At 41.1% G+C, this 22,924-nt stretch overlaps 1 protein-coding gene across 1 annotated transcript in view; it reads right to left on the minus strand.

Moving 5' to 3' along the window:
* LOC310871127 (5-cytosine rRNA methyltransferase NSUN4-like) overlaps positions 1-22,879 on the minus strand; it is a gene marked incomplete at its 3' end in the record, with an annotated part of 117,463 nt that extends 94,584 nt beyond the window's left edge. Inside the window, exons 1-7 of the mRNA XM_083782616.1 lie at positions 22,783-22,879; positions 21,568-21,796; positions 20,631-20,766; positions 19,429-19,583; positions 18,991-19,145; positions 18,501-18,625; positions 17,092-17,224 (exon numbers count right to left, since the gene is read on the minus strand). Coding sequence (XP_083638742.1) covers positions 17,092-17,224; positions 18,501-18,625; positions 18,991-19,145; positions 19,429-19,583; positions 20,631-20,766; positions 21,568-21,796; positions 22,783-22,875 — 1,026 coding nt within the window. The 5' untranslated portion in view covers positions 22,876-22,879. The remainder of the gene's footprint in view (positions 1-17,091; positions 17,225-18,500; positions 18,626-18,990; positions 19,146-19,428; positions 19,584-20,630; positions 20,767-21,567; positions 21,797-22,782) is intronic.
* Between the last annotated feature and the right edge of the window lie 45 nt (positions 22,880-22,924).

Genomic DNA, 22,924 nt, shown 5'->3' on the forward strand with positions numbered 1-22,924 from the left:
AATATGTTGTTCCAGGGAAGGATTTGAGTAAAAACGTTCACTCTGTAATAATATATATTCAAATATTTGAGGCACATTTTCACGATTTTTCAAAAATATCAGACCTACAAGCTCATAGCGCGCTATGAGCTTGTAGATCTGCTATTTTCCAATTGCTAAAGTATAACATAATGCTTTAAAACACCAAAAGGGGTTCCCGTACAGAATGGGTTAAAAATTATGATTGTGTCACTAACTCACGGCAATTTCTTCTATTTATTATTATTATTATTAAAATAAAAGGTCAAAACAGCATAATGAAATTGACATTATAAACAAAAAGGAGGTTGTGCTTTAAAACAACTGCAATTTACTTGAATCTCATATTTATTTACGGCCTCAGTTTACTGGGGGTTCAGTGGTGAAGGGTTTGACGTTTTTTCATAAAGTTAAGACCGACTGTTAGCACTTGGTGAGGTATATAAACCACACACATCTGTTGCTTTGCGTTAAATATGTGTTCTGGAAACAAAATGTCTCTGTACGAAAAATATGTACATTATTTTAATATGTAAATTAAGAACAAAAAAGTCTATCTATTAATGTTTACCATTAAGGCACAAAAATGTAAAGTTCTCATTAGTCTCAGTTGTCAACTGCTGTAGCTGTCTTGTTGCAAGACAACCTTCCCAGTAGCCATCTTCTCTTCCTGGCCATCTTGGTATAATGTCAAACCTGGGTTATATTATATATATATATGTACGGTATTTGAAATGAATTAAATTGCTTCTCATGCACAGACAAATCCTCAGTACTAACCAGTAACCACCTAAACATGATTTATATCAGGATTCTTTTGTTGTTGTGTTGTTGACTAATTCGTGCCCTGAAATGGGACCATTTGGGTGGCCATGGAAAGTGCCAACTCAACAGTCAATCTGCAATTAAGCAGAGAAGCAATAAAACAAGTCAGTAAGTAATTGAAGGGATTTGAATGACTAATTGAACCCATGTCCCCTCTGTGTATTAACTGCTGTCCAGGATCTGGTTTGAGCTGCATTGTTCTGTTGTAGATGTGATTGTAATGCCCCCCCCCCCTCCCCTCTCCCCTCGCCTAATGTCTCCAGTGGTAGAGATAGATTAATAATGGAGAACAGGTGTGCTCCAGACAACCATCGACAATGTTACTACTTTTACTCCTCCTGCTTTAATGGTGTAGATTTCATCTAGCGTTGTTGTAAATAATCACTAAATAAAAATAAAAAAACATTGCTTGGATATCTTTATAATCCAGTTTTCAGTCTCTGCGTTGGGTATAATGCTATTGGGACACCCTATCATAAACACAAAAACAGTTGCTCAAGTAATGCTCAGTCGGGGTTTAGTGTTTCACACTGTTGAAAATTAGAGGGAACATTGAAATTCTCTAATCCCTGCTTTTTGGTTTGAAGCTCAAAGTGTCCTTGATCAAGACACTCAACCCCTATACCCTCAACTGTTTAAGTGCCAGGGACGTTATCCCGTCTTATGGACGTCTTTGTAATGGATGCCACGGGCGTTAAGACGTCCTCCCAATTATTTTATTTATTTTATTTTAATTTTTTTCAACCATATTTTGAAAATTCCTCTAATCTGGTGTACAGGTGATGACATGCACATTACATGCATAATATAATTACAAATTATTTCTTTCTTTATAATGGGAGAATTGGCACTCAGAGCCTAAACTGGTGACCACCAGGTGGAGCTGAAGGAGTTTGTGTCCTACAAGGTGCCTCTGCCGTCAGTGTGTAATCGGGAAATGCAATGTACATTGTAAAGTGCTTTGGAGTATAGGTGGCTTATTGTATTATAAGCGTTAGCTATGGATTGTTGAGGTGGAACGTAACACCTATACCAGTCCATCAGCTACCTGAACGTAGGCCTACTCAAGCCGCGCTACTGTGACCGGGATCGAACCCAGAACCTTGTTTGTCGGAAAACAAAAGGCGAGTTGCTCCACCGACTGAGCTATACCCGGATAAAAATGCGGACCAGTTTTAACACAGCAGACCAAGGTTTTTTCCCCCCTGGAAGTTAGCAGCAACAGGCCCTGTGATTAAACATTAATTAAGTCAGATTAGAAACGTTACAAATCATGGATAATGATGTCATGATGCTTGGTGATGCTTGTAATAGGCTAAATATTTATCTGTTCTTCATAAAGGTAATGATAGAAAAACATTGCAAATCAAGTTGGTATTTCTTTTAAATACAATTCTGGAGACTACAGTAGCGCCGACTTGGTTTGTTTGCGCAAGAACAAAATGAAGTTCAGTGTGTCAAAAGATAGAAATGGGTTCATCACAAGGTAACGGGAACATCTATGAGCACATCGCGGTCGCAGATGGTTGCCGACACTCAACAAGGAATATCCAGGACAAGGACAAATACAATAATATGTTAAAGAAACAAACATGTTTAAGCCATTTAGACCTGGGAACGATTCTATACAAATGTCTTCTAAATCCTGACAGTTTTCTGTCAGTGGTGCTCAACCTTTTTCATGTCAAGGACCCCCAGAATTATTTGGCTGCGGACCCCCATCTGAAAATATGTAGTTCCAGGGACCCCCCAGAAGCAAACATTTGAGTTAAAAACGTTCGCTCTGAAAGATTATATATTCCAAATTTGTGACACATTTTCACGATTTTTCAAAAATAGCAGACTAAATAGCTTGCTCAATAGCTAAAGTATAACAATGTGTTAAAACACCAAAAGGCGTTCCCGCCCAAAATGGGTTAAGAGAGCCGGCAGTGCGAGATAATGTGTGTGTGAGCGAAAAGAGACGAAAAATAAAGAACCGAAGGTAATCTGGAAAAATAAAAAGGGCGCGTGGAGGCATAAAGCCATCCCCAATGAATAAGCAGGCCATTATCCTGAAGAATGACGGCCCGGGGCGGTGATTATGCTGCTATTATATCTTTAAACAGCGTGGTTTGTCAAAATGCATAAGACCCCTCCAGACTCTGCAACTCTCCTCCTCCTCCTCCTCCTCCTCCTACACACATACACCACTCACACACAAACAGAAACAGCATGTGCGCCGCACACACATGCAGAGGGTTGTCGGATATATCAGTCTCTTTCAGTTGCGTTCCGTTATTCCTTCCAAACTATAAGCTTATATCACCCTGGCTATATGTGACATTGCGCCGCCGTTAATCGAATCGGCCTTGAAAATAAAGACCCCCCCCCCCACCCCCAAAAAAAAGGAAAAACAATCCGCCCACCCTGCACGCCTACAGTGTGTAAATACGGAAGTGCACCTGAGGTTTCTCATTGAGCAATGTCTCCACTTGTTATGGATGGACGAGCGCTTCCCGAAAGGGCCCGGGCTAATAGGGGCTCTCTAATGCGATCCCCCCAGATTAGCCGTGTTAATGTGCAATGTTAACACCTGCACCTTCACCTTGTTGTGTTTTATTACACGGGACGTGTAAAACTTGTCCTCTGCCAAGGGCATGCTTGTTGTTGTTGTATCATTGATAGGATCCTGGCAGCAGCAGCAGCAGCAGCGATATGCAGCGGAGTCCAATGTCCTTGTTATCCAGGGTGGTCGTCTCTACACAGGAACATAGACACATTTCCTCCCCGGGGACCCTGGAACCACAGAACACAATGCTCCTGTTCCGAACGCTCTCTCTCTCTCTTTTATACCCATCCCCCGAAACTGATTCTTATTACACGCACACGCGCGCACGGGCACACACACACACACACACGCCTGAGGGCACAGCAGGGAATGCTAGATTGTAATGCCGTGGGGTCAAGTGTGTTGAGACCTTGATGCAGGATCCATCTCTAACACACTGAAAAGCTGTATATTTACCTCTGTCCTCTTCCAACAAACTACGTATCTATATATACAGTATCTTTCCATCTACTTTCGTTGAATCGAGTAATGGCATGTGAAAAGTGTATCATGTACGGTATGTGTTGTTTGCGAATGGAAGTCTCCTAGATATGCTATCTGCAAGGACGTGGTTGATGCGCTTGATGTTTTCAAAGTTTATTTTCCACTTTGAACACATTCAGTTATGAAATGGAAAATGTAAAACCCCACACACACGCACGCACACACTCACACACTCACACACACACAAAAGATTTCCGTTGACTACCTTTTTCCCACTGACAAAAACTACATACTGTAAAAACTAAATAAAAACTAAGCCATGGCCCAGGCCGTAGCGTAACGGTCTGGGCACCGGACTGGTGATCCAGTCGCGGTGTGCCGCGGGTTCGACTCCCGGACCCGACACGGCCTTTACCGCATGTCATCCCCCATCTCTCTCCCGTTTCCTGTCAGCCTACTATCTGTCCCTTAGAAAATCAATAAAGGCGTAAGCCGCAAAAAAATATCTTAAAAAAAAAAAAAAACTAAGCCATGATGACAAAAACTGAATAAATATACTGTCAATTTTGTCAACAAATAAAAAATTAGACTAAAATGGTAGACAGGGACTATAGTGGACAAGAGATCCAGTATAAGTAAAAGACACAAGTCATTTTACACTTGGTTGCATGCTGAAAATAGCAGATCTACAACCTCGATGCGACACGTTGTGAGCTTGTAGATCGGCTATTTTAAGCAAGTGTAAAATCTACCATTACGAGGGCATCAAGGCCCACCAAAATACATTTTAGTCGACTAAATCACCTGTAGATTTAGTCGACTAAAATCTTATGATACTTCGACTAAAACTAGACTAGCACTAAAACATTCCGGGTGACTAAATGAAAACTATTCAAGAGACTATATGACTAAAACTAAAATAGAAATGTGCTGCCAAAAACAATGCAATCTATCCTGGTTCAACCCGGCATAAGAAATCAACAGACAAAACAATATTATGTCCCAGTCAAATTTCTCTCTCTCTCTCTTCCTCTCTTACGCGTGTGTTGTTTACACATGCATGCACACACACACACACACACACACACACACACACACACACACACACACACACACACACACACACACACACACACACACACACACACACACACACACACACACACACACACACACACACACACACACACACACACACACACACACACACACACACACACACACACACACACACACACACACACTCAAATCGCCATTTCACTGCATATTCTCTAGGCTGGCAGGCCCTGGGAAATCCCTCTAAAAGTGCATTGTCCAGATACACATCAAAGTCCTACATGCAGGCTTTTCATTCAACAATCAACACCTAAGAGTGTGAAAGAAATGAACTCTAGTACACCGTGTTGCAGAGCTTAGAGGCTAGGGAGAAAACGTGCGTAGGCATTGCCGCATAACATGATGATGTCACACGCATACCCTCTATAGCTAGATAGCTATAACCACAACACGGGTATCGGCTAAAGGCTAAAGGCTCATACATACTCCAGTTTTTGGTGATAGGTTATCACCGTTTTAGGTGATAGCTTATCACCTAAAACGAGAGTTTTAGGCCATCATACTCGCGGTGATGTCGGGATTGACCCCGCTGTGGTTTACCCAACTTAGACCAATCAGTGAATGGGGTGATAGCTCCAGAGTGAAAAGACTTGTCTGATAGTAAAAACAGAGAGATGGGTCTGTGTCCGCCGTGATAGCTGATCATCACGATCATCATCAGTTTTCCAACCCTTTAAAAACTACACCGCGGTGATAACCTATCACCAAAGTAGTATGAGAGTATGTATGAGCCAGAGTATGTATGAGCCTTAACACGGGATCGGATCGGGAACTAAAAATAAAAGTGTATCGGGACATCCCTAGTAGTTACCATGCCAAACTTTTAACTTCAACATCCATACTCATAAAAAAATAATAAGATTGTTGTTAAGATGCTGAACTATCACAAGCTTTTATTTGACACAGAGCTTATTTTCAGGAATAATCAATCCGGCATTACTGTCCAGTGTTCACACATCAATATAGAGGTTTGTTTTCACTGCAAGGCTCTGTAGTCTAGTGAGGGTCTTTGTGCATCTCTGGGGCTAATCACACCAAACAGCTGGATACAGGGATAAGCACCAGATGTCTGCGGCACGCTTACAGTAGGCCACAGAAATACCTCCACTATTATTCCCACATAATGATTTATACTTAATATAACGTACATGTTATAATGGAAGTCAATGGGGCTGAAACCTCGCCAATCTTTGGGAGTCATATTTCATAGATAGATATGACAGAGTTGTGACGGCATATGATGTCACAGGCTGACCACAAAATGCCTGAGATCCACACAACTGATTTCTTTGTGCTAAGTTATTGTTTTAAGATAAACTAACTTTTCTAACTATAAACTATAAAAGATAAACTAATTTTCAGAGTAACTTTTAGTAACATTACACAACAAATGGGTACAACCAACCAACCAACCAACTAACCCTCCCATAGCAGCTATAGCGTATTCTCCACCACATTTAATCCTGCAGTCAATACAGCTTCCTTCTAAAATAAATGTTGTAAAAGTTCATTTTCTTCCGTAATATAATTTAAAAAGTGAAACGTTCATATATTATATTCTCAATTCATTGCGCACAAAGTGAAGTATTTAAACCCTTTTTCTGTTTTAATCTTGATGATTATTACGGCATATTGTCTGAAAGGTATATTAATGTATGCAGTCGATACTTGATCTGGGCTACTTTTGAGCAAATTATTTCATCAATGGGGCGTGGCATGGAGGTAATCAGGCACTGTTGAGGTGTTGAGGAAGCCCAGGTTTGCTTTGATAACAGCCGTAAGTTCATCTGTATTGTTCATGTCTCACACCTTCCTCATGACATAGGTTCTCTGTTGAGTTCAGGTCAGGCCAGTTGGCTGGTCAGTTACTGTAAACACAGTAATACCATGGTCAGTACACCAATTACTAGTAGTTTTGGCACTGTGGGCAGGTGCCAAAGCTTGTCAACATACTGAAGCACAAAGTGCTCTAAAATATCCTAATTTTTATCAGTCATTTTTTGCAGGCTGCCCTTTCATAGTGTCGCCACAAGTGGGCAGTGTACAGCGGAGTACACATGATGGCAGGGGTGACTTGATATTGAAATTGGCTAGCAGATTCAGAGGGAGGGGCCTATGTTTTCCGAAGGCTTCGTGTGCGACCGAGGCAACCGCACTTAGCCATTTACCCAGAATTGCACCTTTCCTGTAGGCCTACTACTTGCTCGACGGACAAGTGCCTCTGAGACCAAATTGATTACACCTCAAAATACACCAATAATATGATCTATTAAATCACATTACCCACACTGTACATCATTTGGTGTTCATATATTCGAATGGGTAAAGGCTAGTAAGACTCAACAATACAAATTAAACTAGAACTGCACTCTGTCGAGTGCCTCGAATTTTTAAATCTCAACCTCTCTGTAAAACATTGAAATTAAATAGTAAAGTCGGGTTATAACTGGCTGTCAATGATGACGTAATTACGATATGTTTCAATATTGGTTGGGCAACAGGTAACGCATGTATGTATACATGTACGTAAATTGTAATTTGAAAGTACTGCAGTCGGCTGGCTTATTTATGTGTGTATGCTTGGTAGGTATATATACTGATGGTACGATGGTGACGAATTAGGGTATGTTTCAGTGTCGGGTGAATTAAAGGTAATGTCTGTACGTATACATGTATGTAATCTGAAACCTATCTTTATTACGTCACCATCGACCATCGACATCGACACCATCGATTTCCGAGAGCTACTGTATATGCCATAATCATCAAGCCGATTAGTGTGTTCAAGCTACGTGCAACAGAAAATGTCTTCGGGAAACCCAGCCAATTAAGGACATTTCAGTACATAATAGAAAGTTAAATTCCCAGTGGAATGAATGGTATACCATTCAGGGTAAATATTGTACTAGAATGTTGCTTATTAAATTCATCAAAAGGTGGATGTAAACCGAATGATTAGCCACGGAAAGGTCAGACACAGACACATTTGCAAACAAACACATGCATGTATGTGCATACATAACTCAGAAACCTGAATTATTTGGACAAAGATAACAAACAATATACTTCACATATTTACGCGAACGCTGATCAAACGAGCGAGAGACAGAGAGAGGCGAGCAACAGGTGGTTGAACTGTGCACACATCTCGTTTAGTTCCACTTCATCTTTCATTTTCTTTATTCTCCTCTTTTCTTAAACACATGCCTGCCATCTCACCCCTCCGCGGCTAATCTTCTTAGAGGGAAGAAAACTCCCATTCTCTCTCAGTTTAATCCAGGTCCAGCTTAAGCCATTTTGTACGGGAACCCCCTTTGTGTTTTAAGCATTATGTCATACTTTAGCTATATTGAAAAATAGCAGATCTACAAGCTCATAGCATGGCACCGAGTGCCGCGCTACGAGCTCGTAGGTCTGCTATTTTTGAAAAACCGTGAAAATGTGACACAGATCTTTGAATATATTCTTTCAGAGCGAACGTTTTTAAATATTTTCTGTTGCTCCAGGGGGGGTCCCTGGAACAACATATTTTCAGATGGGGGGGCCGGAGGCCAAATGCATATAATTCTGGGGGTCCTTGACATGAAATAGTTTGACAACCACTGACACATAGAAACATGAAGTTTTTCCAGAATATCTTTTTAGAATCTCAGGTGGAAACGGGTTAAACCAATGCTTGCATTTCCAATGTGGGGCCCATGCCTAAACCAGTGGGTATGCTCCTTGCGCCAGTTACAGGAGTTATGGTGTCAAGACAGTATAATGACACATCACACAAAGTCATGCGTGAAATCATTTGGAGCACAATCCGTTCTCATAAAAGGCACAAAAAAAGGGAAATATAAAATCTACATGACTGTAGTGAAAACTCCATATACAATAATTGGACTACTTATGAGTACAGTGTGGATGTTAAGAATAGATGTAAGAATTAAGTGTATAGGCCAAAAGGGCAACATTTGTACTAAACAAATTCACTGTACATACTTGTTAATGTTTTTACATAAACATTAAGGATTAATGCATGTAGACGCAAATTGCTAATTATTTGTATCTTTATATTTTGTTGTTGGCCTATACTTGAGATTAAATCCTGATCCTTTTGGTGAAATGTGTGGATTTGGTCCAGCTGCTTTAATTTCACTTTCACACTTTTCTCACTCACTTTTCAATGTGGTGGAACGACCCAGCTGCGTAAAGGAATGTGATCAGGAAAACCATCAAATAAATGATGAAACAGGGTTTGACCTGAGAAGCAGTGTTGTTTTTGACGGCACATTTTGATTTTAGTTTTAGTCATGGTCTTTTGAATAAGTTCCATTTAGTTTTAGTCACATTTTAGTCACCTGGAATGTTCTAGTGTTAGTCCAGTTTTAGTCGACTAAGTGTCATAAGATTTTAGTCGACTAAATCTACAGTTGATTTAGTCGACTAAAATGTGTTTTGACAGGCCTTGACGTCGTAATGTCAGACTTTACACTTTGGTTGCATGCTGAAAATAGCAGATCTACAAGCTTACAACGCGTCGCATCTTCCATTTTCAGCATGCAACTTGATCTCTTGTCCACTAGTCCCTCCCTAACATTTTAGTCTAGTTTTTCATTTCTTTGACGAAATTGTCAATATATTTAGTCATAGTTTAAGTCATCATAGTTTAGTTTTAATTTAGTTTTAGTCCGTGAAAAAAGGTAGTCGGCGAACATTTTTCGTCTTAGTTTTAGTCGACGAAACCAACACTGCTGTGAAGTGTGAACTTAAAATAACCACTTTCATCCAGGCCAACATCCAAAATGTCAAGTTTCAAACTCAAAAACAGAGTAAAATGCACAGCAGAGATACAATTATTTGCTATTCCTCCTAGTGGTGAAACATCTTATGAGAAACCTGAAAATACGGTCAGAGAAAATGAATGTTACTAATGTGCAATATATTATAGTGTGTATATCATGCTGCGTTTGCTGTGGTGGTATGGGGGGACGACAGGGGAGGGAGAGAGAGAGAGAGAGAGAGTCCTGCTGGGACCACTCCTCACAGCGTGTCTGGGACAAAGACCACCACTGGTGAGATAATCTCTCTCTCCCACAGCCTATACGCATGTCTGATCCATGCCCCTGGGCTTTAAGAAAAACATGCACTACTAAACAAACACACACACACACACACACACACACACACACACACACACACACACACACACACACACACACACACACACACACACACACACACACACACACACACAATGAATTTAGCTCATAATAGAGCCATTTAAGACACTAGGGGAGACGGACTAGATTCTAGTCACTAGAACTAACCTTGCATTGCAAGCATAGGATAGTTAGTGGAGACTTCTGATCTGAAGGGGACTATATATGGTCTAATACATAAACTATAGTTACTGGAGACTTCTGATCTGAAGGGAACTATGGTCCAATACCATAAACTTCTGATCTGAAGGGGACTATAATTATATGGTCCAATACCATAAACTTCTGATCCGAAGGGGACTATAATTATATGGTCCAATACCATAAACTTCTGATCCAAAGGGGACTATAATTATATGGTCCAATACCATAAACTTCTGATCTGAAGGGGACTATAATTATATGGTCCAATACCATAAACTTCTGATCTGAAGGGGACTATATATGGTCCAATACGAGTAAAGGCATCAGCTGTTTTGGGGGCCACGGAAGACAACCCCAAAAGCCTTCACGTATAGTCCTTCCTGCACTCAGAACTGGATTCTAACAGCCACATAATAATAATAATAATAAACACAATTACAAAGTCAGTAGTTTGTCATATTCGTTTTCATGTGACAAATACAAAATGTCAAATAAAGACAATCCACTCACCCAACGTCAAACAATGCTTTAAAAAAAAAACATCCTCCCAATTAACTTAACTTTGACCCGTTATAATTTATAAACCCGAGCAAAAATATATTAAATACGAAATGTGGGAAATAAAGTTCAGGAACTTTGCCACCATAGGATGCACCAATATATCGATTTTTGGATTTGCTAGGAGGTACCGACATCTTAATTTAGTTAGGGCTATAAGATTCCAAGCATTTCCTCTTACCAATGCAATAAACTAAGGTGCTCTCCGTTTCACTTCCATCATTATTTAATTCCAATAGGTACAAGGCATGAGAACATTACTGTATTTGGTTTTTTTATTAACAAATATTTACACAAAATTTGCATACATAGCAAATAATAACACCATAGCAACAGTGTGTAGTTAAATCCACAATATTCATCTTTCGGATATAGTTTCTTTGACGCAAGCTTTACAGAGATGCAAAAACACAGCAGCGCATCATTGGCTAATTCAATAATAAAGCAGCCAGCCGGTCAGTCCACACAGATACATGGAGGACTAGAGAGTAACTCATCTCTAATAGTCTGCCATCTCCTAAGTGGTAAAACATGTAAATTTATGTAAGGGCCCATAAGAAACACATATTTACAATACGTTTAGGTAATCACAAGATGCGTGCATAGGCATCCAGAGGGGGCCACCCCGCCGGAGACGAAAGCAGTCAATACAAAAATAGTTTTTATGTCTCATTAATTCCCTCCGCATTCGCCGGTACATCCCCCCTTTTACCGCGGTAATACAGTAATCACTCACAATCGCTACTGGAAATTATCTGCACTCATCTGTGGAATAAAAAAAAAAGAAAAGAAGAAAGGGGTGGTGGTGGTGGTGGGGTGGGGGGGGCAAAGTGAGGCGAGACGTTCCCATTTTTAGCACCGTCTCTCTTGCCTCTTTAATGTTCATCTGGGAGTGCCGCCGCCGAGCGCTCGGCCCCTCTCTTCTACCCCTCAACGGCGATGGGACGCGGCTCCTGCACTCCCGAGCCGCTTAATGACAGTGGGATGTCGATGACACTCGTGTGTGTCCCGCTCGTTAGACACTCGCTCGCTCGCACGCGCGCACACACACACACGCACACACACACGCACACACACACACACACGCACACGCACACGCACACGCACACGCACACGCACACGCACACGCACACGCACACGCACGCACGCACACACAGCTTTTTCATGCTACATTGCCTGGTCGGTATAGGACAACATAAAGGGTCGTCAGTGGTGTGATGGAAAAAAAGAGGTACCTTTCACCACTCACATTATGCTGTGATAAGAAGAGAGGGGGAAACGTTTCTGCTTTGGGGTGATGATGTCGGAAATAAACTGGAATCACTACCAAACCAGAATAATGAAAAGCTCTACTCTATAGAGGCCCGCGTATATGAGAAGAATCCCAAATAGTCAAAAGAAAGAAGTCATTACCTATATGTCTGCTCATTATGACCTTGTTTCGCATAACCCATTTTTAGACGTATAAGTATATTGAACCTGATAATAGCAGTGGTGTCTACGGAATATTAGACCTAAAACAATCTATAGATGAGCACAGATATTTCCATATACTGTAGAAATGCGTCACGCCTTAACCCATTCCAGGGGGGAACCCCCCTTTTGGTGTTTATAGCATTATCTTATACTTTAGCTATTGAAAAATAGCAGATCTACAAGCTCATGGCGCGGCACTCTACGAGCTTGTAGATCTGCTATTTTTTATTATTATTTTTATCGTGAAAATGTGGCACAAATCTTTGAAAATATAATCTTTCAGAGCGAAGGTTTTTCACTCAAATCTTTGCTTCTGGGGGGGGGGGGGTCCCTGGGTTGCTTCACATTAAAAACTTTGAGAACCACTGACATAGAAACATAATTATAAGACATTTGTAGAATCGTCCTCGGGTCTAAATGGGTTAAGGGTACACAGAAGCGCCACGAAACAGCTTTCCCTCAACCATGGTACCTATAATGGCACGCATTATTAGCACCCTCTAGTGTCCATCCATGGTAATATAGTAATCAGATGAAGGTTATTTTTAGTTTTTGACATTTCTTTTCCTCTAAATGGAGATCCAGTCTACTACTATACAGTCGTCCTCCTCCTCCTCCTAATCTAACCCAGCTTCCTGAGCTTGCACATGTAGATGGGTCCGAAGTTGGCTGTGAGGTGTGGAAGGACCATCTCGCCCAGGGCCAAGTCAGGGGCGAAGGTAAAAGTGTTGCTGAACAGCCTTGTGAGGGGGCGGAGGTCGAGGACCTGAGATGGGCATTCATTGGTGCGAAGGTGGAAATAAAAAAATAAAAAAGTTACCATCTGTATTTAGATTGACATTGTCATTATTTTCTGCAGAGAGACTCTTTCTGTCAGAGAGCCATACAGAACAAAATAATATACTGTATATAACTTTGACCCGTACATCCACTGGCATGGCCTTCAGAATATTATTGATATGATTTCTATTCACTTTTTTGACTGAAATTCATTCTCATTTAGTGTGCCAAGTATATATATTTATACTATACTAATACTAATATTTACATTATTTAAAGCTAATTAGATGACAGACATAATTGTCATTATAGCACCTTTCAAACAAAACATGCAGCTTAACGTGCTTTACATTAGAGACATAAAACAGGAACAGCAAACGGATTAAAAGGAAGCAAACCGTAAACACATTTACTTTTAGTGCAAAACAAAGGAAGATCAGCTATTTATTTATTATGATTTTATTTAAGTGTGTTTGTTGTTGTTTTTTAGATTTCAACCTGCCTCTTATTACGGTAAGGTTTTGCATCTAACGAGGCGTATAGGTCTAAAGGCTTGTGGAGGAATATTATAAAACAACGGGGAGTTTGTGATGTCAAATTAAGTCACAGTAAGTCAAAGTAAGTCAAAGTAAATTTCCCCAAATTCAAGGTACCAAAAGTGAACTCTGAACTTGGTAGATCTGCTTTTACCTTCTGTGTGGCCCCAATACAATGACCTGCAAACGACATCGAAATTGACCACATTGGTACCCTTGAGTCGTTTTAAAACCTTGGTGAGCATTACAGACCCGCACAATATCATGTAATTGTTTTTAGATCGTTTTGAAATTTGTCTTAGCTTTTTATTTGTAAACATACATGTAATTCACATTGTATACCTTTGTATACCTAGCTTTTGTTTTTCTTTTCCTGATCTTCTGATGTATTGTGATGGTTTTTCTATATGATAGATGATTGTATTACTCGACGACACTGAAAATGAGTTTAACTAATTAAAAAAAAATGTTTCATTTAATTTCGAGAATAAATAAAACTTGAATGAAAGTCTGAACGACACAGGGTCGTCCAGCTAGGTCTGCAGTGACGCGTTCTCTCTTGTTTGTTTGTTTTAGTATTTTGTTAGAAAAGTTGTGCTGTCAGTTGAAAGGTTTACAGACCTGTAACCTTTCAATCAATGGACCTGTAAAAAGTGCATTCAACCTTCAAAGATCTTTTTCAGCATTTTGCAGAGTTAGGAATTGAGATAAAAGCATATGTTTTTACTAGTCACATGATATGTTAGTTTATTTGTGTCTATGGAGTTGACATTACTCCTCTCTAGACCTCCCCTGTGGTTAACCAAACCGTGCAAAGGATTTTGTATTTTTGGTTTCAATTTATAACTGCAAGCTTCTATTTCAAATGGGCAAGTAGAAACACACTGTGTTTTAAATACGATTTAAAACACTATAAATGAGTATATACTGTAAGCAACAGGGTCAAGACAGCAAGTGGAAGAGTTGCTCATAGCTAAATTGCAATGCTGCAAAGTTCTGAGTTTGAGATGCCGGTGAATTCTCTCACTGTTGCCTGGCCTTTCACAAGACTGCCTGGCATGCCTGCAGAGGTCACCAGCTCTGATGGTCGTGTGCTTTTATTAAAATAAAATAAAAAAGGGTCTAGCTAATTTTGTTTACCAAATCAACAGCCATGAACCACGTTCAAAATCACCTTTCTTCCCCATTCCGATGCTCGTTTTGAACTGATCACCTTGAACACGACTACAGGCCTGAACGCATTGAGTCGCTGCCAAATGATCAGACATGTGTTGGAGTGGACGGTACAGTATAACAAAAAAAGAGTTAATCTGCTCTTTTTGCAATTGCATATACTGTATAGGCAAAGAAGCAGCAAACCAGAGAACGAAAGTATAGGAAGAGTTCTTCCGGCAGCACAGTTAGTCTGCGGGAACCCCTTTTGGTGTTTTAAACATTATGTTATAATTTAGCTATTGAAAAATAGCAGATCTACAAGCTCACCGGCGTCATCTCCGGGGGTGCAGAGGCGCAGCTGCACCCAGTGGCATTCTTCTGTTTAGCAGAATATGCACCCACTGTCCTGAATGAAATGTCACATAGTCACTGTAAGTCACCTTACGGGGGTTGTGCGGCGGGCGCGGGCCAGATAGGTGTTGGGCCGCCGCCCATGGGCATTCAAATGCTAATAAGGTGGCTTTTGTTCTGCTGCCAGGTAGAGAGTATGTCGCATACATACATTACAGTACAGGATTCATTTCCATTTGACTACGAATCTACGATGATGAACACCGACTCTACAAGTAGCTGCCGAGGCTGACGGCACTATCAGCGCCAACACAACGGCTCTTTTAAGAGCTAATAGCAGCTAATAGCCAGCCGCCGAGCAAAAGCCGCAAATATGCCCGAAAATATCAACCCTACTGGAAAGAGACATTTACCTGGATCACGTACATTAAATGGTACGTCAATAAGCGACCGCCACAAAGCGACTGCTAGCTGTTTATCATTGATCATGCTGAAATGTTGAAACAAGATGCTGAAACAATTTAATGTTATAGCTGTAATGTAAGGACTCTAGAAACACTTTCCTCATAAGCGACCGCCACAAAGCGACTGCTTTACTGTTTATCATTGATCATGCTGAAATGTTGAAACAAGATACTGAAACAATTTAATGTGTTCGTTGTGAACTGAAACACTGTGTTCATTAGCAAATTGTAAATAAAGTAGGGGAGAGCCGCCAAGGATGTAACACTTTGCACGTTTCATTTTTTTACTCAGAGATCCGTTTATCTACACATGTAATATTTTCAGGCAACGGACCTACACATGTCAGCTACAATAAACCACTTCAAGTTATTTTTTTTATAAAACAGGTCGGGAGTTATTAACCCATTCTGACCTGAGATCAGATTCATACGAGGTTTCCACTGGACACACATTGGTCTGATTGACCCATTCTGACCTGAGATCAGATTCTAAAAAATGTCAGTCGTTCTTCGATTTTTCAAAAATAGCAGACCTACAAGCTCGTAGCGCGCCACTCGGTGGCGCGATATGAGCTTGTAGATCTGCTATTTTTCAATAGCTAAAGCATAACATGATGCCAACACCAAAATGGGTGCCCGTTCAGAATGGGTTAAACCGAACGTGGACGCTGTTCCAGTGTTACAATTGCTGCGCATGTCGGATTAATTGTAACGGCATGCATGATAAATGTAACTAACAACGCTAAAAAAAAAAAAAAAAAATCATTAAACATATCGTTTTCAGCTTAAAGCAATTATATTTTATTGAAGCAACTCCTTGGCATTGTTTTCATACCATAGATGTGATAAGAAAATGTATCAAAAATAAGGGAAATATTAAATAGTATCGGGTGTACCAGTTTGGGCTTTTTTTTTTTTTTGGTCAGAAATACATTGATTAAACAAACGTTTGATTTATTGAGTTATACAATGTTATACAACCCTACAATAATTTTAGAATACACAATACAATACAATACAATTTTAGAACATATAATATTGGCCAATATGTCAACTGTGTAAATATGACCTATAATGGTATTGAATGGAGCCGGCGTGTGTTACAATTGATCCACTTTTGCAAGTTGTTCTTTGCCGTTGCTTACAGACCAGCACCCACCGCCGTTATAGGAACCTGACGCGCCTGTACAAGCTCATAGCGCGCCACGAGCTTATAGGTCTGCTATTTTCTTTTTCAGAAAACTGGAGGATATTTTTTTTTATTTCGAGGTCAGGCCAAAATGGGTTAACCACCATGGCCACCACCATATATAGTGTGTGTGTGTGTGTGTGTGTGTGTGTGTGTGTGTGTGTGTGTGTGTGTGTGTGTGTGTGTGCGTGTGTGTGTGTGTGTGTGTGTGTGTGTGTGTGTGTGTGTGCGTACTGACCTGAAGGTGGATGCCGAGGTTCTCTCTAGCCAGGTGGATGGCCTGCTCCACCACATACTGGTTCTGATGCTGGGAGAGGGTGCAGGTGGAGTAGACGATCTCTCCCCCAGGACGCGCCGCCTCGATACCAGCCCTGTAGGACAGACGGAAACAAAAAGGGAAGCGTTTTTTAACTTGAAACATGAAAGCTGATTTTGTAGACTCGTTTTCTAGATCAGGTTAACGACTACAGCAGATTAACGCATTTTTGACCTGGGAACGATTCTATAAATGTCTTCTAAATCCTGACAGTTTTCCATGTCAGTCGTTCTTTGATTTCTCAAAAATACCAGACCTACAAGCTCGTAGCCCCACGACCCCTATGAAATCCTCAGGACTGAAATCCGTCCCCAGGACTGAGAACTTTAAGCCAATAGCACAGAATCGTAAATAATGTCAAACCCAACTCACCCAAACACGGTGAACTAGCACGGATTTGGCAACTCCGTGCATAACAATACTAGTGAAAGCCACGCCTCTGTCGTGGTCAAAACTGCAGCAGTGCAATATGTACGGATTTTGGGGTTTTCTAGGCGTGTATGTACGGAATTGCCAATCCGTGCTATTTCCCAGTGTTTGGGTGAAACCGAGCTTGTGTGTTAGAAAGTGAGAGAGCCAAGGGTGCCAATGTGAGACGGATTATTAATTTGATTAGCTGTCTTTAGTGCAGTGATGGGATGCAGGGATGGTCTTTTAGATGAGTCCCACTTCAACGATGTTAGGAGTCATATTTTTTACAAATTGCAGCATTTAACTCCCATTTCATTTTATAAGGTTATATATTGTGTATTGGATAATTGTTTTACCGCAATCGCGATTGTTTTTTTGACGTGTATTATTTTTACTGTACATGCCGAGTACAGTAGTGCATCCCGTGGATGCAGAGGTCGTTGTTTTATTATTATTATTAATAATAATTAATAATAATTATTATTTAACTATAAACTACGTTTTGTGATGCAAAATGCGCCCTATTTTAATCTCTGTTCAGTCACACGTCTGCGTCAGAAGCATTGCAGCCAACGGATATACCGAGGCATCAGACCAGACGCGCAATTACTCGTTACTCATTTTCTGGCGTGTACTCCGTTTGACTTACGAAAGAAAACTACAAGCTAAATGGCTGCCAAGTGGGGTCCTCCTCTAACCCATGGCGTTTCATTTCTATTGTTAGACAGACACCCAGTAACATTTTAACCCTGCTGTAAGTTTATAACCTGAACAATTCCACTTTAATAGAATACCCGACACAATGCTCCCCTCCAGATAATATGTTCGCACGCACGCACACACACACACACATGCACGCACGCACGCACGCACACGCACACAGTCACACACACACAGAACTGTTTGTCCTTGCCACTTACAGCAACAACTCCATCTGCAGCTGGGGCAGCATGCGTCTCTCCTTGGTTCTACTCCTGTTGAATATATTGTTGTCGTCCTCCATGACTGAAAGTCTGTCTGTGGTGCAGGGGACATCAACGAGGACCTGGGCACAGAACAGAAGGTCAAAGCCTGTAGTTATACTCTATTGTCTTCGAAATCCTGACAGTTTTCTGAAAAACCTATGTTTCTATGTCAGTGGTTCTTAAACATTTTCCCTAGAATTATATGTATTTGGCCGCCGACTCCCATTTGAAATTGTGTTGTTCCAGGGACAAGAATATGTATTCAAAGATTTGCGCCACATTTTGTAAGGCACGTGTAGCACACTTACACTTTCAAGCACGGCAACCGATTTGATTTTGTACAAATTCCATAAGTTGGCTTGGAACTAAAAAATAAATGTACAATTCTTGATCAACCACAATTGATTGATGTAAATGTAGCCCAGCTACCATGTTTTGTTTTTACCCTGTCAAAGACGTCCTTCTCGATTTCACCCCATTTCGTGCCATCCTCGGAGGTGACACGCAGTCTCCCTTTCTGCTCCTTTGGAATGTAGCCGTCGATGACCTTTTTGAGACGCGAGGTCCGAGACACCGACATATCATTCACACATAGAAACCCTTTATCGAACAACATCGATAAAGGACACACACACAGAGAGAGTGAGAGAGAGAGAGAGAGAGAGAGAGAGTTAAAACTAATGACAGATGAGGAAACAACAATAGTCTCACTTGAGAAATGAAACATCTACTGCACAGCCAATGTGAATTCCCCCTTGGCTAAAGCAGATCATATTAGGGCTTCTGGGCTACATGCAGGCAGGGCTACCGGGGAAATAAAGAAAAGAGCAACAAAAATATGAAACCAAGAGACAAAAAGATGAGATCCATGCTTCTCACGTACGTATTTCCGGGCTCTGAAGCAGAGCCAGGGCCTTTCCACCTGGGGCAGCACACAGGTCCAACACACAGTGACCCTCCTGGACATCCAGCGCCAGGCAAGGCAAGATGGAGGCAGCATCCAGCAGGTAGTAAGACCTTAAGCCATACACGTCTGGTCTAAGCAGGAGAGAGACACACAGAACAACAAGATTAGAATGCACATTTAGCTGACATTTACAACACAAATGTGTCATGAATTCACCTAAACCACATACACAGTACGTCAGTATCCCAAATGCTATTGCACAGAACAGATCTCTAGGAGTTCAGCGGGGGGATAGCCGCAATTTGCAACTGCAAACACTAGATTTCTTGTTATAATGGGTTGAATCTAGAGTTGTAACACCAGCCATTGAGAGCCCATTCATCAATCCGATTGTATTAAACGCACCAACATTGCAGCTGTATGGAAAGCTTGAATTATCCTCTTTCAATCTGCAAAGTGTTTGTTTCCTAGAAATCTACCGTAGACATGTTATGAGCTATTTTCTGCTAAGTAAGTGTTGGAGCTTGGAAGTGTTTTTGTTTTGTTTTTTTAATTAGGAAGTAGCAAGAGTGAATTTCCTGACAGAAAATAGCTCATAACATGTCTACGGGGGACTTTGCAGATTTGTCAGGTGAAACAAGCGCTCTCCGTTGTGCATCTACTGTCCCCCCTTTTTTTTCTTTCTAAAGTTTCCTTTTTTTGGTAACGTGTATGTTTCTCAGTCACAACCCCGCGGCCGCTGTTTTACGTTTGCTTGCAACGTTCTTTTGTTGGTTAAATCACTGCGTTTCGTCATGGCTTTCCTGCTCTACAGTCAGCCTGTTGTCAGCCGTTCCGCATTGATTGCAGTGTGGTCTGGGTCAGCGTTGGTTTTGGCAGCAAATTTTCTTTTTTAGTTTTAGTCGTAGTCTCTTGAAACGTTTTCATTTAGTTTTAGTCGCCCGGAATGTTTTAGTATTTAGTCGACTAAATATCATACGATTTTAGTTGACTAAATCTAGTTGATTTAGTCGACATAAATGTATTTTGGCGGGCCTTGATGCCGTCACGTTTTTTTACACTTGCTGAAAATAGCAGAGCTTACAACAGTGGGCCTGTTGTAACAAATCTAGTGTTGCGTCTAAGCGGGGGATAGCCCCCAATCACCCCTCAACTTTAACTGCAGAAAGAATGTTCACCTAGTAGGCTTGAATCTTGTGATATCTGCTCTTGGAAACACTAAACACTTGATGTTTCGGCTGAGCCGTGGCGGTGGCAGTTCTTGACCGACGTCAGTGTACTCCTCCTCCGTCCTGCCCTCTGACTTTGCTCCACCTATTGGGTACAAGAAGAACTACAGTTTGTTTTTGCTTTTACAGTATGTCCGGAGACTCCAGTCGCGCCTCTCCAGGAGACTTGGCTCAGATCTGAACCCGTTTGATTTGGCGTTGGGAACCCGTCGTGGCGACCGCATGCCCTTGCTGGCGTCGAACCCCAGGCAGGGTTCGAACCCACAACATTCCGCATAAAAGGCATATGCTCTAACTCTACACTAGGGCGGCAAGAACTACAGTAAGTCGTGAAAAATCGCAATCCTCAGCGAAACCTCAGTTTAAAAACATAACCATGTGCACCACATTAACCCATTTAGACCTGAGCTCGATTCTACAAAATGACTTTTTTTTTCTGAAAAACCCATGTTTCAATGTCAGTCGTTCTCAAACATTTTCATGTCAAGGACCCCCAAAAATATACGTATATTGGCCGCCGACCCCCATCTGAAAATATGTTTGACCTCCCAGAAGCAAAGATTTGAGTTAAAAACGAAAGTATATATATTCAAAGATTTGCGCCACATTTTCACGATTTAAAAAAAAAGCTCGTAGTGCGGCACTCGGTACCGCGTACGAGCTTGTAGATCTGCAATGTTTCAATAGCTAAAGTATAACATAGTGCTTAAAAACACCAAAAAGGGGTTCCCACACCCAAACGGGTTAAACTTGAAAAGGCACAGAATGTTGATCAGTACCCCTTCCTACTCTGCATCCCAATAAATAATCGGCACTTTGGCTATCAGTGTGTGCGGCCACTCTTTTCTCTTTTTAAGACTTAACTCTTTAGAACGGCGCCCCTTACCATCCTGGTGGTCTGTGTTTACGACGAAGTCCCTGCAGCCTTGGGCCTCGAGCTCGGCGACGACAGCCTCGTCGGCAGAGAAGCCGTTGAGCAGGGCTCCATACTTGCGCTCCGAGAGCAAGCTGACACGGACCGACGGCCACCGTCGCTCTCCCAGCTGGTGGCCGTAGGTGGCGTCAAAGTTCTGCAGGGCCAGACTGCTGGCAGGGTGCTTGGGTAGACTTCCAGCCTGTTGGCGTTAGAGAACAGGGGATTATGTATTAGATAGAACAGAGAACAGGGGATTATGTATTAGATAGATAGATAGATAGATAGATAGATAGATAGATAGATAGATAGATAGATAGATAGATAGATAGATAGATAGCTTTACAAAAGGCAAGAACAAGAACTGAAGCATAGTAAATACAGAACAGCAGCATTCAATAGTCTACAGTAAAATGATTCAACTATCCTGCGCTATGTGGAAATAAACAACACAAGGTTACAGTGTCCGCACTGTATGCCACCTCAAAGGGAATGAAGTGACCATTTCAATCAGTGCAATGTGAAAGAAAAGTGACAGTGTTCACTGGTCTGTAACTAACACCTGTATGTAACAAGTTAACAACAGAGACATTCTAGGGCTACGCTGGACCTTGCACATGTAAACACAGAGCTTCGACCTTTAGTTTAAACAGATCTTAAATCTGAGTTTTCTGTATACTATATAAATGGTCCTCCCGAGAAGAAATGCTGCTATTTGTCCCAAAGCGACTGCAAAACAATGCTGCTATTCCAAAAAAGCTTTATACTATATACGATGCATGTTCTTTGACTATATAGAAGTGTCTATTTGTAAGTCTCTAAATGATTTGATGACTTGAACATGGTGGACCCTCTTGTAAACAAGTGTAATGCTTAATTGGGTCGTCCACTCAAAGTTAATAGTCTTTGTATTGAGTTTGTGCTTGAAATGTACTGTAATTCTGCAAACTGTTAATAAATATTTCAATCAATGCAAATGTGACATAGCTAAGCTGAGCATTACAAAATGCTGTACCCCTTCCAACAGTACAGTACTGTTTTTATTGTATTTGTGATTTTGTGACACTTGCTTTGGCAATGTAAACTGCTTTGGCATGTTTTCTCATGTTTTCTCCTTTGAATTGAATTGAATTGACTGATGCCACAGTGATAGGTCATCATGCGCATAGTGGGTTTTTCTTTACATACCCATTTGGCTTTGACACGGTTTCGTCTTGGAGTTAGACAACGTAAATCCTTGATTTTCCTCAGGAGTAATCTGGTGTCCATGAGCGCCGCCATCTTGCCGCGCTGCAGTTTTAGTATTCCGTCGGCCGCTCGGCCCAAAACA

The sequence above is a fragment of the Protomyctophum parallelum genome (genome assembly GCF_964188405.1).
Source record: "Protomyctophum parallelum genome assembly, chromosome: 14".
Lineage (NCBI taxonomy): Eukaryota > Metazoa > Chordata > Actinopteri > Myctophiformes > Myctophidae > Protomyctophum > Protomyctophum parallelum.